The sequence below is a fragment of the Lonchura striata genome, chromosome 8 (assembly GCF_046129695.1).
Source record: "Lonchura striata isolate bLonStr1 chromosome 8, bLonStr1.mat, whole genome shotgun sequence".
NCBI classification, from domain to species: Eukaryota; Metazoa; Chordata; class Aves; order Passeriformes; family Estrildidae; genus Lonchura; species Lonchura striata.
In genome coordinates, this window is record NC_134610.1 from 38,465,951 (window position 1) to 38,478,275 (window position 12,325).

Sequence of the window (12,325 nt, forward strand, 5' to 3'; positions counted from 1 at the left end):
CCTGCTCTCTCCCAGGCTGCTGTGAGCAGGGACAGAAGCTGACAGTGAGTGTGGAATGCCCTTGGGGTAGCCCAGGTAGAAGAGGGACCCGGGCATCCCAGTGCAGGAATTCACATCCCAATGCTGGTCCCAATTCCCTGCCTTGTCCCGTGGAGCTTTGCTTCCCTGCCCTGAGCAGCAAAGGAGGATGAGATCAGTGCTGGTCCCCTCCCCAGGGAGCACTTGCTCTTTGCCCCAAGCCATGCAGACACCCCCTGAGGCTTCTGCCACCAGCCTGAAGCAGCTGTGGCCATCAGGGGATGGGAGTGAAGCGAGGCCTGAGGGGAGTGGTGGCAAGAAAAGTGGGAGGAAAGGCTGGAGGGCTTGTTGGGGACATTGGCTTGCTTTTTCAGCTCTTGAAGACATCTCCACTGCGTGTGAGGCTGTCTCAGCAAGGGTGAGACAGAACCCCAGCACGCAGGGTGTAGGTGCTCCTGTGCTCCACAGAGGGGTCAGCCCCTGCTAAGATGCACTTGGGTGGATGGGCATGTCCCCTGTCCCTGGTGATGGCATTGTGGAGCCTCTTAGGGCCACCCCATCCTTAGGCAGGGCTGTGATGACCTCCAGGGGTTACAGCAGCCCTGGGCCCCTGGTGTCAGCCTGCCCCAGCTCCCCCAGGACATTTGTTTTCCTCCAGTATTCAACTCTCCAGTGATCCCAGTGGATCAGTACTGGCCCCACACCCATTAGGATGGGCAGAGGGTTGCTTTCTCTTGCAGGTCCCTTTAGAAGAGTTTTTTTTTTTGTTCAGTTCCTGTCCTGTACAGCCCCACTCTCCTCCCTCCCCGGCGGGCGAAGGGGGGAGGATTGCTCACAGCTGGAGCAGGGACATCAGCCCAGTGCTGAGCTTCCCCTGCATGGCCACCCAGGCTGGATCATTTTAGGCAATTCCTGTACATCTGAGCTAAAACCACTTTAATTACGAGCAGTAGGGTGAGCTCTCAAGCAAGTAACACTCATTTGGCTTGGTAGGAGTAGAGGCTGCTAACTGCCTAGGAATTGGTCCTGTGGTCATCCCAGAGAGTATTGTAAGTCCACAGTCTGGGCTTCCCAGCTGGAAACAAAACCAGTTTCTTAATTTAAAATTAAATCCTTGTGGCCTGAAGCTCAAAAGGGTAAGTGCAAACCTCTACTCTCACAGAAGCTCCCAGACACTGCGGCTTCACTGGATCCAGCCAGGGGCTGTGCTGGGATGGCAGCTCCTGGGCTGGAAAAGGGAGCTCCACCAAGATCATCCACAGGGTTCGCACCCACCTTTCTGGCATCAGGGTTCAGCCCTCACCCCAGCCCCATCTCCTGCTTGTCTGGTTCCAGCCATGACTCCAGTCCTTCCACACCTGACCCTGTGGAGGAATCCTCACAGGGAACCTCAGCAGTGCAGACCAAGGCATCGTTCAGTAGCCACTCAAGTTGTTCTTTCCTGGTTTCCTGACCCATTTGCCTGTGTAGCAATTATAATAAATGTTCACTAAATCATGCAATAAAGCAAATTTTGTGTCCAGAACCACCCACCCATTTCCCAGTGTCTGTTTTTTCAGCGCACTCGAGTGAAGGCTCCTTTCTCTTCCCATGGAATCCCAGAATGGGTGGGCTTGGAAGGGACCTCAAAGCCCATCTGCTCACACCCCCTGCCAAGGCCAGGGATGCCTTCCACTAGCCCAGGTTGTTCCAAGCTCTGTCCAGGCTGGCCTTGAACACTTCCAGGAATGGGGCAGCCACAGTTTTCTGGGCACCCTATGCCAGGGCGTCCCCACCCTCACAGGCAACAATTCCTTCCCAGTATCCCACCCATCCCTGCCCTCTGGCAATAGGAAGCCATTCCCTGTGTCCTGTCCCTCCATCCCTGGTCCCAGGTCCCTTTCCTGGAGCCCCTCGAGGCACTGCAAGGGCTCCAAGGTCTTCTCAGAGCATTCGCTCCTCCAGCTGAGCACCCCCAGCTCTCCCAGCCTGGCTCCAGCCCTCAGAGCACCTTCATGGCCTCTTCTGGACTTGCTCCAGCATCTCCGTGCCCATCCATTTCTTTAACCATCCTGTGCACTCCTTGCTTTAAAGCTGGCCAGGTGGAGCAGGCAGGAGCTGAGCCAGCAGCACTGAAGGCAAGTGGGGGCAGCTGGTGCACATCAGGATGGCCACATGACTGGCCAGACACTGGCCACCTGGCCACAGGTGTGATGGGGTGGGTCAGTGGTGCCCAGCGGGCAAAGGAGGTGCCCAGGCTGGTGCTGAGGAGGGCACAGCTCCAACTTGCATGGAAACCCTGAACCCAGTCTGGCAGCTGAAGCCACAAGAAACACAAGCTCGCAGCATGAAGGGATTGCTTTAAATCTGTATTAAATATTAGGAGCCCTGGGGTGGAGAGGGGCCTGTTGAGCCCGGGGTGGGGATTTCCCTGGCTGAAGCCGAAGCTGGGGCAGGTTCTCCTCTCTTCAGCCCTTCCCCTGCTTTGCTGCACATCTGTGGCAATCCCCGTGTCCCACGCTGCTCCTGCCACCTCTGCCCAGCACGGGCTGTGCTCGGGCAGGGGTGCTGGGCACTGCTCTGTCCCAGGGCAAAGCCACCCCACAGGGGTGGCAGACAGAGACCTTCCCCTGCCCACACACTGCTGACGGTGTCTTCGCAGTCCTGCCAGCACAGAGATGTCCCTGTTTTGGGATGTCTCGAGTCCCACTTTTGTCTGTTTGGAAACAACTGCCCCTCACGCTGGAACCCCAGGCTGGCTCCTTCAGTGTCACATCTAGCAGAATAAACATCAGAAAATTTTAAAATCCCTTTTAAATGGGAGTGGGGGGCCGGGGGTGGGGATTTGGATCCCTCACGCCCAGAGAATAAGCCCTTTCCTGCCAGCCCGTGTTTCCCGGCACATTTCCTTCCTCTGGTCTCTGTATTTGGTGTTCTGCTTTCCCCGGAGCAGTTTTTTTGGGGTGAGCGGAGGGAAGGGGTGGAGGTACCGGTGCAAATCCTGCGGTGGTTACGCCGCTCCCTCCAGCGCCCAGGGCAGCAGCGCACCCCGACCCCGGCAGCGGGCGCCGGGTGGGAGAAGGAGCAGAAAACTTCCCTTGTCCGAAATAACCCCGCGCCGAGGACGGCGATTAACACATTGCCAAACCGTGTCCCTCAGCCAGCGTCAGATAAAACGCGGGTCCCTTCTGACTCATGAAAATCCTGATTTGATGAGAGGGGACAGCGGGGAGGGGAGATGCCCCGGCTCGGTGCCCGCCGGGGCTCGCCTCTGACATCAGCACGGATCCGGCCATAAAAGCGGCCACCGGCGGGGACTCCGCTCGCACAGCCGCGCCGGGCTCAGCGGGACGGCAGCCGCCGCCTCTGCCCGCCCCGCCCCGGTAAGTGCGGCCCCGCCGCTCCTCTCTGCCTGCCGGGATGCTCTTCTGCTGGGTAACTCCCCAGCGCTGCTTTGCCTCCGTCTGTCTGTCTGTCCTCGCGTCTGTCCAGCCGGCTGGTGGGGATGGGGTGGGGGGGGGGGCGGTCCAAAAGTTGGTGGCCACAGCACACCTGAGCTCCCGGCAGCCCGGTGTGTCTCCTGCTCAGCACTTTTCCTTCGCGAAAGTCGCTGGAAATGGAGCAGCCGCCGCAGCCCCGCCGTGTCCTGCCTCGCCCGGCTCCTCCGCTTGGCTCCCCTCCCTGCTCCCTGCTTTGGGTGGCTGCAGAGACCCAGCCCAGCGCTCAGCCTGCCCCTGCTCAGCGCCTCAGTGCCGTGAAGTGTGGCACAGGGTGTTCCCAGGCTGTCATTTCAGCAGCCGCGGCCAGGGGTGGGTGCCAAGGGTGCAGAGGTGATCGTCCATGCATCCATTACCCATCCATCCATCCATCCATCCATCCATCCATCCATCCATCCATCCATCCATCCATCATCCATCCCCCATCCGTGGCTCTGCAGCAAGCCTTGCATTTCAGTGGTGGACTTGTTCCCTTGGGCTCTGGGGTGCAACAGGTTTATTGAGGGTCCCAGAGAAAATCAGGCCTGTCCTAAGGCACTAGACTAGGACCAAGAGCTATTTCAATGACCATGAAGTTTGCGCAGCTCATGTTTGAAGGTGGTATTTTCCCCAGAGGTGTCAGCCCCAGCAAACTCTGTTGCTGTCCCCAAGCCCTTTGCTGCTGGCCCAGGGACGCTGTGACGGGGACACACATCAACAGCCAAATCCCTTCTCCCCTGCAGTCACATCGGAGTCCTCAGCAGGGCTCAGGAGACTTCACAGCCGAGTCACAGCGGCCTGGAAGTGCTGGGGATGAAGCTGCGGGTCGCCTGCCTCCTGTGGCTGCTGCTCGTCTGCCTGACCCTGCCCGCCAGCCACGGCCGCGTCCGTGAGCGCTCCATGGAAATCAGGAGTAAGGAGAACATGAGTAAGGGACTCACCCCAGCCACCCCCTGCCTCCAGCCCCCTCTGCATCCCCAGGCTCAGCTGCACTTGGGGGGTGAGGAGCTGCTGGAGCACAGGTCCGCTTTCAAACAGCCTTTGCAGCAGCTTTTACCCTCCTCATCCCCTTTCCCTGCTCCCTGGTGCTCCCATCCCCTCCCTCGTGGGCGCAATGCCCCGTCCCCTTCCCGGCCACCCAACCCCCGACGGGCTCTCGGCTTTTCCCTCGCAGACCCGGACATCGACCCCTCGTGGTACACGGGCCGCGGGATCCGGCCGGTGGGGCGCTTCGGGAGGCGGCAAGCCCAGGGCGGGGGCGGCGGGCCCGGGCAGCGGGGCTGCGCCGCCCCCCGCCCGCCCCGGCTGCGGCTGAGCCCCTGAACTGGAGCTGGCAATAAAATCCCTTCTCCTCTCCCCCCGTGTCCCAGCCTCTCTGTTCCGATCCGCAGCGTGGTGCGACCCCCAAATCTGCATGGTCGCCATGGGTTTCTGTGTGACGGTGGGACTGCGCCTGTGGGACAGTGGGACAGCCCTTCCCTCTCACATTTATCCCCTCACACCCCAAGAAACACCCTAAAAATGATCTCAGAGGGACCCCTTTCCCAGGGGTCTCCCAGGGGTGTCCCCAACACCTTCATTTCCATGAGCTGGGGACAGAAACAGGCATGCCATTTCTGGGGAGCTGGGGTCAGAAACACCTGGGGAGATTGTGATGCTCTGTCCACCACACTGCCATGCTCCAAAACCTCAGAGATCACTGCCCTGCAGACAGGGTGAGTGCTGCTGCCTCTGGAGAGAGCACAGGTGGTTTTTTCTTCTCTTCCAGCCAAGGGGAGCTCCCACGGTGGGCTCAAAATTGTGTAAAGGAGAGGCCCAGCAAGGCACAGGGCACTGTGACACCACACGTTGGCTTTGGCCCCCTTCTGGCTCGGTGATTGCCCCCAAGGTTGAGCTGTGACCCCTGTAATGGGTGGATGGGGTGAGGGGAGCACTGGCTCTGGTCCCTGCCACCCCCAGGCTTCCTGTGGTTCCCTACAGTCTGACATGCAGGATAGGTGGGGAAAAAAATACACCTTTAAGGCAATATTCTCTTTATTTGCAGCCTGGGTGTAAAACCACCGGGATCTTTGCTTTGGGAAATTAAACCCTCCCTTTTCAGAGGGAAAGGGAGATGGAGGAGGTGACAGCTGGGGGTGGGGGCACGTCACCAGTCAGGGTTGGTGGCAGTGCTCCTGGCAGCTTGTGCTTTTCTCTGGAAATGGAAGATTGGAGGAAGAAATCCCTGTGCTTTACCTCCCAGCTGAAGATGGAGCTAAAGGGGTGAAGAGGCCCTGGGTACCCAGGATGGGCTCTGAACGGGCTGTGAGAGGGAGGGTGGCCAGGCTGAGCCGTCCCTGCAGCTCTGAGCCCCCCTGCTTTGTCACTGTCCCCAAAGGAGGTGGGGTCCAGCCCTGCTGAGTGCAGAGTGTCACATCCTCAGCTCCGGCAGCACCCCGTGCTCGTCCTGCTTGCCCTCAGGTCCACAGTCACCCTCCCACGTGGGGATGGCTTGGATGCCTTCTCTTTTTCCCTCCTCAGGAGTTCCTGGACTAGGAGGAAACACAAGGCAAAGAAGGGCTCCTTTCTCCTGCCAGTGGTTGGGATGCAATGGCCACCCCGTGTCCCACCCCAGGGCACCATCCCACAGCTCCCTGAACAGCTGAGCTGGGGACGCCGTTGCACTACCAGACTGGATACCAGTGCAAAATACAATTGTGGCTCTGGGAGAAGGCCTGGAAGCCCTGTCTGACACTGGAATATCTCGGGGTGGATCTGTCCATCCTTCTGCCTTGAGGGGTGGGGCAGGCTGGACTGGCTGGGAGGAACATCTCGGTGACAAGCAGGGCAATGAAGGGGCTGAACCTTTCAGGGGCTGGGCCATGGTTCACCTGGAGCCATCCCATGACTCACCTATGGCCATGAAGACATCATTTACTTGGTGGTTGGATTTTGCAGATGTCTCCATGAACAGGAGGCCTTTTGTTCGTGCAAAGTCTTTTCCCTCCTAAGAGAAACAAGCAGAGTTATTCCCCTGCCCGCTCTGGGGCTGCTCGTTCAGTTTTATGGTGGATTTCATGTACAGGGACTTCAGAGGTGTCTGAAAACCTCTTAAAAGGTTGAATTTCCTTGGAACTTTTTCTTGGATGTATCCCAGTGCTTTCTGTGTGGGGTGATGAGGGAAACCCAGGCACTCACCTCAGTGGTGACCTCTCGCTCAGCAGCAAGGTCAGTCTTGTTGCCCACCAGAGCAATCACAATTTCATCAGGAAGGAATTTCTTCTCCAGCTCCTCCAGCCACAGCTTTGCTCTGCTGAATGTTTGCTGGAGAGATGTAGACAAAACCACCCAGTGATCAGGTTTTGATTTAATCCCTTTGTCTCAGGCGAAGCCAGCTGGGTGGCACCAAACCAGAGAGGGTGGGGAGGTTCTGCTTGAGGGATAAATCACCCTTGAATGGGATTCATGGCAGCAGAAAACCACCCCTGAGTGGTGGCAGGTCCTGCCAGAGCCTTACCTTGTTAGCAATGTCATAAACGAGGAGGGCAGCGTGGGCATCCCGGTAGTAGAGGTGGCAGACACTCTGGTACTTCTCCTGGCCAGCCGTGTCCCAGATCTCAAACTTGACAGTGGCCTCCTCCAGGTTGAGTATCTGTGTGAAGAAGGAGCCTGCAGGCAAGATGCAGGGTGTGTGTTCACTTGGAGCAAGAGCAGGGAGCTCAGACCCCCTGCCCTGAGGCCAAACACATCCTGAAGGTCATTAATGATGCTCTAATGCACAGAATCCAGGGGGGACTTCTTGTGATCGCTGGCACTGGGCTGAGGTGGCCCTTCCTGGCAGCAGATCTGGGGGGATGACACCAGGTTTGATGCTGGATAACTCTGAGCTTTGCAGAATAGCCCCCAGAGACAGCTCCACCTTACTGGTGGGTCAGAGCTGTGAATGGGAATATCCATGGAAAGGGCTCCCACTGGAGGGGGGCCTCCATCCTTTCCTTCAGGGAGCAGATGTCTGGTCCACAAGCAGAGGGGCAAGAGGAGAAGCTCCACTTTGCTCTGCTCCACCAGCTGGCTCTTCAGTTGCAGGTGGGATCAAAGCCTCTGTACCTGCTGTGCCTTCTTAAGACAAAACCCAGGTGCATCTCATAAAATGAATATATGTAATGTCTAGGAGCTGCAGGACCTAGGCAGGGGGAATTGCCACTAGGTGATCTTTAATGCAAACCTTTCTAAGAGACCCTCCTGGGGTGCCTGAATAGCTGGGAAGGCAGCACAGCATGCAAGGAGCAGATAGGCTGCACAGTTTACTCATCATTCTGCTGCTCACCTGCCTCTACAAAGCAGCACAAAGCCAGACCTGTGCAATGTGGATGTGGCTTTGCTTGTGGCCTGGCGCTGGAAATGGGCTGGAAATGCAGAGATGTGAAAGGGGAGGTTCTGCCTTTTGGGCAAATCTGCACCATGCTCCAAAGTAGGTCTGTGCTACTGCAAGATGGACCAAGCAGCTGTCCTGCACCCCACCCTGCTGCAGGGAAATGCACCGGGCCTGGTCTCGTGTCCAGAGCCACCCAGCTGTTGGAGCCACTCACTCACATCCCACGGTTGGCAGCAGCTCCCTGAAGTCGTTCTTCACGTATCTGTAGGCCAGGCTTGACTTGCCCACGGACATGCTGCCCAGCAGGACCACCTTGTACATGTAGGAGGGACGAGGCCCCTCTGGGGAGATGCCCAGAGTCACTGTCTGTGCCATGCCCTGCAAGGAAACCAGCTCTGCTCAATGGGCATCTGCCAGTGAGCCCAGGATCAGCTGAGCCTCCTGCAGCAGCTGGGCAGGTGGGGCTTAACTCCAGAAGAGGCTGGAATAAAATCAAATTATTAATATCATAAGCTGCACATTTAATGCATCAAAGCATCTGCCACTGTCAGCTTTGACCAGGAGGTGGAGATGTTTAGGAAGGAACTCGATGCCAGAAGCTTCCTTGGATGTAGGGGAGGAGATAGGAGGAATTTCCCAGCAGAGGGAAATCCCTTCTGGCTGTGCCTTGCTCTCCAGGACACCTCCTTCCCCAGAGCCCCGGGGAAGAGCTTAGGCTGATGTCCCTCATTTATCCTGGCTAGGAGTTTCATCAGGAGAACCTCAGGAATGAGAGGCCTTGGCCCGAGCACCCCTGAGGAGCAGCAGCACATCAAGAAGGTGACAAATGCTCCTGCACCCTGGGTAAAGACCCCCAGGCAAACCAAGCCCCTGGAATGCCACCCCCATGTCACCCCAGAGTGTGACAGACCACCCTGCTGTGCCCAGGGATGGCAGGGAAACACAGACCCAGTAACAGGGATTGCCTCAAACCTGTCTGGAAGAGAGCTGCTGCAGAGCCTTGGCTGTACCCTGAGCAGTGGGACCTCCCGGGTGACACGCGTGTCCCCTCCTCCCAGCCCTGGGTCACAGAAGTGCCACTGCCCCGCTGCTGGGTGGGAACTGCCAGTGCAGGCAGCAAACAACACTTTGCCCTGCTCTGTCCTGGTTCCTCCTCACAGAGCTCCTCCTCCAAAAATACTCAGCTCATGTGGACAGTGATAGAGGAGAGAGGGAAGTTCACGGGGTGTTGGGCTGAGCAGGATGCCAGGGTGAGCTCTGCTGGAATGGGAGCCTTCCCTCCATGTGGAAGAAAGCCCTGGTGGGGCAGACAGCAGGGATCTGCAAGACTTCTGATGAAGAATTGGTGCAATTCCTACCTGGGCCTCGGGGCCGTGGCTGTGGAAGCAAGAAGTACCTTTACAAAGACACCTACAGCAGCAGCAGCAGCAGTGGAGCTCCCTGTCCCTGCAGCTCCCTTTCCTGACAAAAGCCCCTTGTTCCTGTGAGCTGCTCATCCCACGTGGCTCCTTTATTTTGCCTGTCCTCCCTCTGCAATCTGGCAGGCTCCAAACCTTTAGTTCTTCATTAAGGCTGTCATTAAGAGTGTTCCTTGGCTGAACCCAGGTCTGTATCTTTAGATCTAAGTAGTTTTTTGCTGGGTGAGACAGGCTTTAATCCCCTTAAAAAACACAAGTAACATCATCTCCCCCAGCTCATGCAGCCCTGTGATGAAGAGCAGAATCACAGTTTGTGCAGAACAGCTAGTTACTCATATTTTTCAAGCAGGAAAAAGATAAGCCCTGTGGCACAGCATGAATGTCCTTCTTAGGGTATTGATCACATACATGAGGCTCTTTGTAGGCTGGGAACAAAACTGCCATCCATTCTGGGAAGTTATTGTCAGTGATAAGCCATAAAACTCTCTAAGGAAACAGGAAGCTGCTTGAAAACTACCCAAGGTTGTCTATACTAAACACAGTTCCTCATAATTTCCCTCTGCTGCTCTCTGTCCAACCTGAGAAAGATGGGTTGATGCTGGAACAAAACTCACTTGAGATTTACTGCAATGCGTTTTGCCAAAGTTCACTTGAAACAATTTTCTTCCCCATGTTAAGAGGCAGAGGGTGAGGCTCCCTTCCCACCTGAGGAGGATGGCAAGGGAGCAAAACAAGTGACTTTGTTCTGATTCAGTGGAAAATGGGATTTAAGGGGAAATGGTGGGGCCTTTGTCTTCTTTTTTTGTTGGAAAAGGAGAGTACAGAGTAAAACCCTGCACTTGCTGGATAAGGGACTATGGGAAAAGCATCCAGATATCTACTGTCATCAATTTGGAGAGCAACAGCTGAGGTGGTGCAGGAGTCTCCTTGTGCCAAGAGGACATGCTGAGGGTCAGGGAAAGCTCAACCCCCTCAGATCCAGTGTAGTCAGAGAAAATAAACCAATTTATCTGCAATCAGGTGTAAACACCCTGCTGGTGGATTTAGTCTTCAGGTACAGCTTGATATTTTCAGGCAGTCGTGTCTAGCAGCAAATATTAGGGGCAGGCTTGCTTGATCCTACACTTGTCTTGAAGGTGAGTTCCCAAACAGCCACAACACCAATCATTTCTCACTTCCTAGAGGAGGATTAAACATTGCTGCACCCAGGGAATTGTGTTCAGCATCTTTAACCTGGGCAGGAGGGATTCTGGCGTATTTGTTGTCAGGGGATAAGACTTTTATTTCCATAGGAAAGCAGTAATAAAAGAAAAGTCATGCATGCCTTTGGGGATCGAGTCACTGAGAAGTCTTATTTAAAAGTCTGTTTAGTTTCCTGGCAAATTAATTTTCTTTAAATGTAATGATGTCTTACTGGTGTCTAAGATTTTCTAGGTCCTAATACCATTAAAGCCATTTGCTCAGTTTCTGCAAAGGGGTGCAAGAGTGAACCAGAACAAAAATTACTAAGCACTTCAGAAAAATTACAGGACTTCAACAGTTAATTGTGTAAGTCTGCAGTATTTAACCCTGCAGGTTTCAGACACAATATTTCAGGTTCTTTCAGATTTAGATACTTAACTTTCTCCCCCCTCCCCCCCCCCCCCCCCACACACACAAGATAGTTGTCATGCACCTACCTCCCCAGTAAATTTCTAGCATTCAGCTCAAAGCTCTGCTCTGCTTATGGGAGCCTCCTCCTTACCTGCTTAAGCTCTGGCTTAAATAAGAAAGTGTCCACTCAGAAAGTTCACTGAAGCCAGGGTTACCAGGGGATAGAAAAAAATCCCAACTGCAAAGACATAAAGTGTAAATATTAGATTTACACAGTGATGGTATCTCAGAAGAAGCAGCTCCCTCAAAGCGAAGTTGGAAGGGAATGAGGATCTCTAACCCCGCGGGGAAGTAAGGCTGCAATAAACGGGACCGCCCTGGGCTGCGGGAGAGACCCAGAGCTCTGCTGACACCTTCCCAACAGCTCTGGGAGGATGGGGTAGGGCAGAGGCCTTCCTAAAGCCTCTTTCCTTGGGCAGGAGTCACCGAGGACCGTGCCACCCTTCGTGCCTCGGACGCGAGGCTGCTCCGTGAGGATGAGAGGATGAGAGGCTCTCCAGAGCTCGCCTGGGAAAGGCGCCTTGGAGGGGGCGGCTCGGGGCTGGGGCTGCCCGCTGGGGAATTCCTGCGCGGAGGATGCCTCCACCTTCCCGAATCCTTGTGTCCTGCGGAGGATGCCTCCACCTTCCCGAATCCTTGTGTCCTGCGGAGGATGCCTCCACCTTCCCGAATCCTTGTGTCCTGCGGAGGATGCCTTCTCCTTCCCGAATCCTTGTGTCCTGCGGAGGATGCCTCCACCTTCCCGAGTCCTTGTGTCCTGCGGAGGATGCCTTCTCCTTCCCGAATCCTTGTGTCCTGCGGAGGATGCCTCCACCTTCCCGAATCCTTGTGTCCTGCGGAGGATGCCTTCTCCTTCCCGAATCCTTGTGTCCTGCGGAGGATGCCTCCACCTTCCCGAGTCCTTGTGTCCTGCGGAGGATGCCTCCGCCTTCCCAAGCCTCGCCGTCCCGCCAGGGCCGGGTCCGTGTGTCAGGGCTGGCAGGCTGGCCGCCCCATCCCTGGGGCCGAGCCTCTCCGTGCCGGGAGCAGCTGAAAGCGAAAGCGCCGGCTCCGGGAGCGGTGTCAAAGGTGAGAGAGGCAGCCCGAGCTCAGTGAACCTTAGACCTGGCACCAGGGCGAAGCTCTGGCGGCCAGGCAAGACGGCGAGAGGCTGTTGTGTTGTCACCGTGGCCATGGCCCCGCACCCTCCATCCCTGCCTCCGTCCTTCCCTCCCCACTCCCCACGCTGGGCTTTGGCGGTGGTGGCGGTGGATGGACGCACGGACGGACAGACAGACGGATGAATGGGTGGGCGGGACTTTGTCCATGTCTTGGGATCCAAGAGCATCCCAGCTGCCAAGGAAATGGGGGTAAAACCCCCTCGGGCCCCCCAAGGTTTGAGGATTAGGGAGGGCTGGGTGTGGCTGCAGTCATGGCACACACGGGAT

At 56.3% G+C, this 12,325-nt stretch overlaps 2 protein-coding genes across 2 annotated transcripts; one reads left to right on the forward strand and one right to left on the reverse strand.

The window, feature by feature from the left end:
* Positions 1-3,340: 3,340 nt before the first annotated feature.
* Positions 3,341-4,796, forward strand: PRLH (prolactin releasing hormone). Its single transcript, XM_077785230.1, has 3 exons — positions 3,341-3,380; positions 4,217-4,386; positions 4,648-4,796. The coding sequence occupies exons 2-3, from the start codon at positions 4,287-4,289 to the stop codon at positions 4,794-4,796; spliced, it is 249 nt and encodes an 82-aa protein (XP_077641356.1). The 5' UTR covers positions 3,341-3,380; positions 4,217-4,286.
* Positions 4,797-5,493: 697 nt separating this feature from the next.
* RAB17 (RAB17, member RAS oncogene family) lies at positions 5,494-11,588 on the reverse strand. Its single transcript, XM_077784832.1, has 7 exons — positions 11,485-11,588; positions 10,990-11,076; positions 8,046-8,205; positions 6,970-7,121; positions 6,651-6,776; positions 6,366-6,459; positions 5,494-6,004 (listed from the first exon to the last, which is right to left on the reverse strand). The coding sequence occupies exons 3-7, from the start codon at positions 8,200-8,202 to the stop codon at positions 5,892-5,894; spliced, it is 642 nt and encodes a 213-aa protein (XP_077640958.1). The 5' UTR covers positions 8,203-8,205; positions 10,990-11,076; positions 11,485-11,588; the 3' UTR covers positions 5,494-5,891.
* Positions 11,589-12,325: the final 737 nt, after the last annotated feature.

Coding starts and splice junctions, on each gene's coding strand:
- PRLH (XM_077785230.1), top strand. CDS start 4,287: ATGAAGCTGCGGGTCGCCTGCCTCCTGTGGCTGCTGCTCGTCTGCCTG. Junction 4,387..4,647: donor GCGCTCCATGGAAATCAGGA/GTAAGGAGAACA, acceptor TTTCCCTCGCAG/ACCCGGACATCGACCCCTCG.
- RAB17 (XM_077784832.1), bottom strand. CDS start 8,202: ATGGCACAGACAGTGACTCTGGGCATCTCCCCAGAGGGGCCTCGTCCC. Junction 7,122..8,045: donor GCTGCTGCCAACCGTGGGAT/GTGAGTGAGTGG, acceptor TCTTGCCTGCAG/GCTCCTTCTTCACACAGATA. Junction 6,460..6,650: donor AGCGAGAGGTCACCACTGAG/GTGAGTGCCTGG, acceptor TGTTTCTCTTAG/GAGGGAAAAGACTTTGCACG.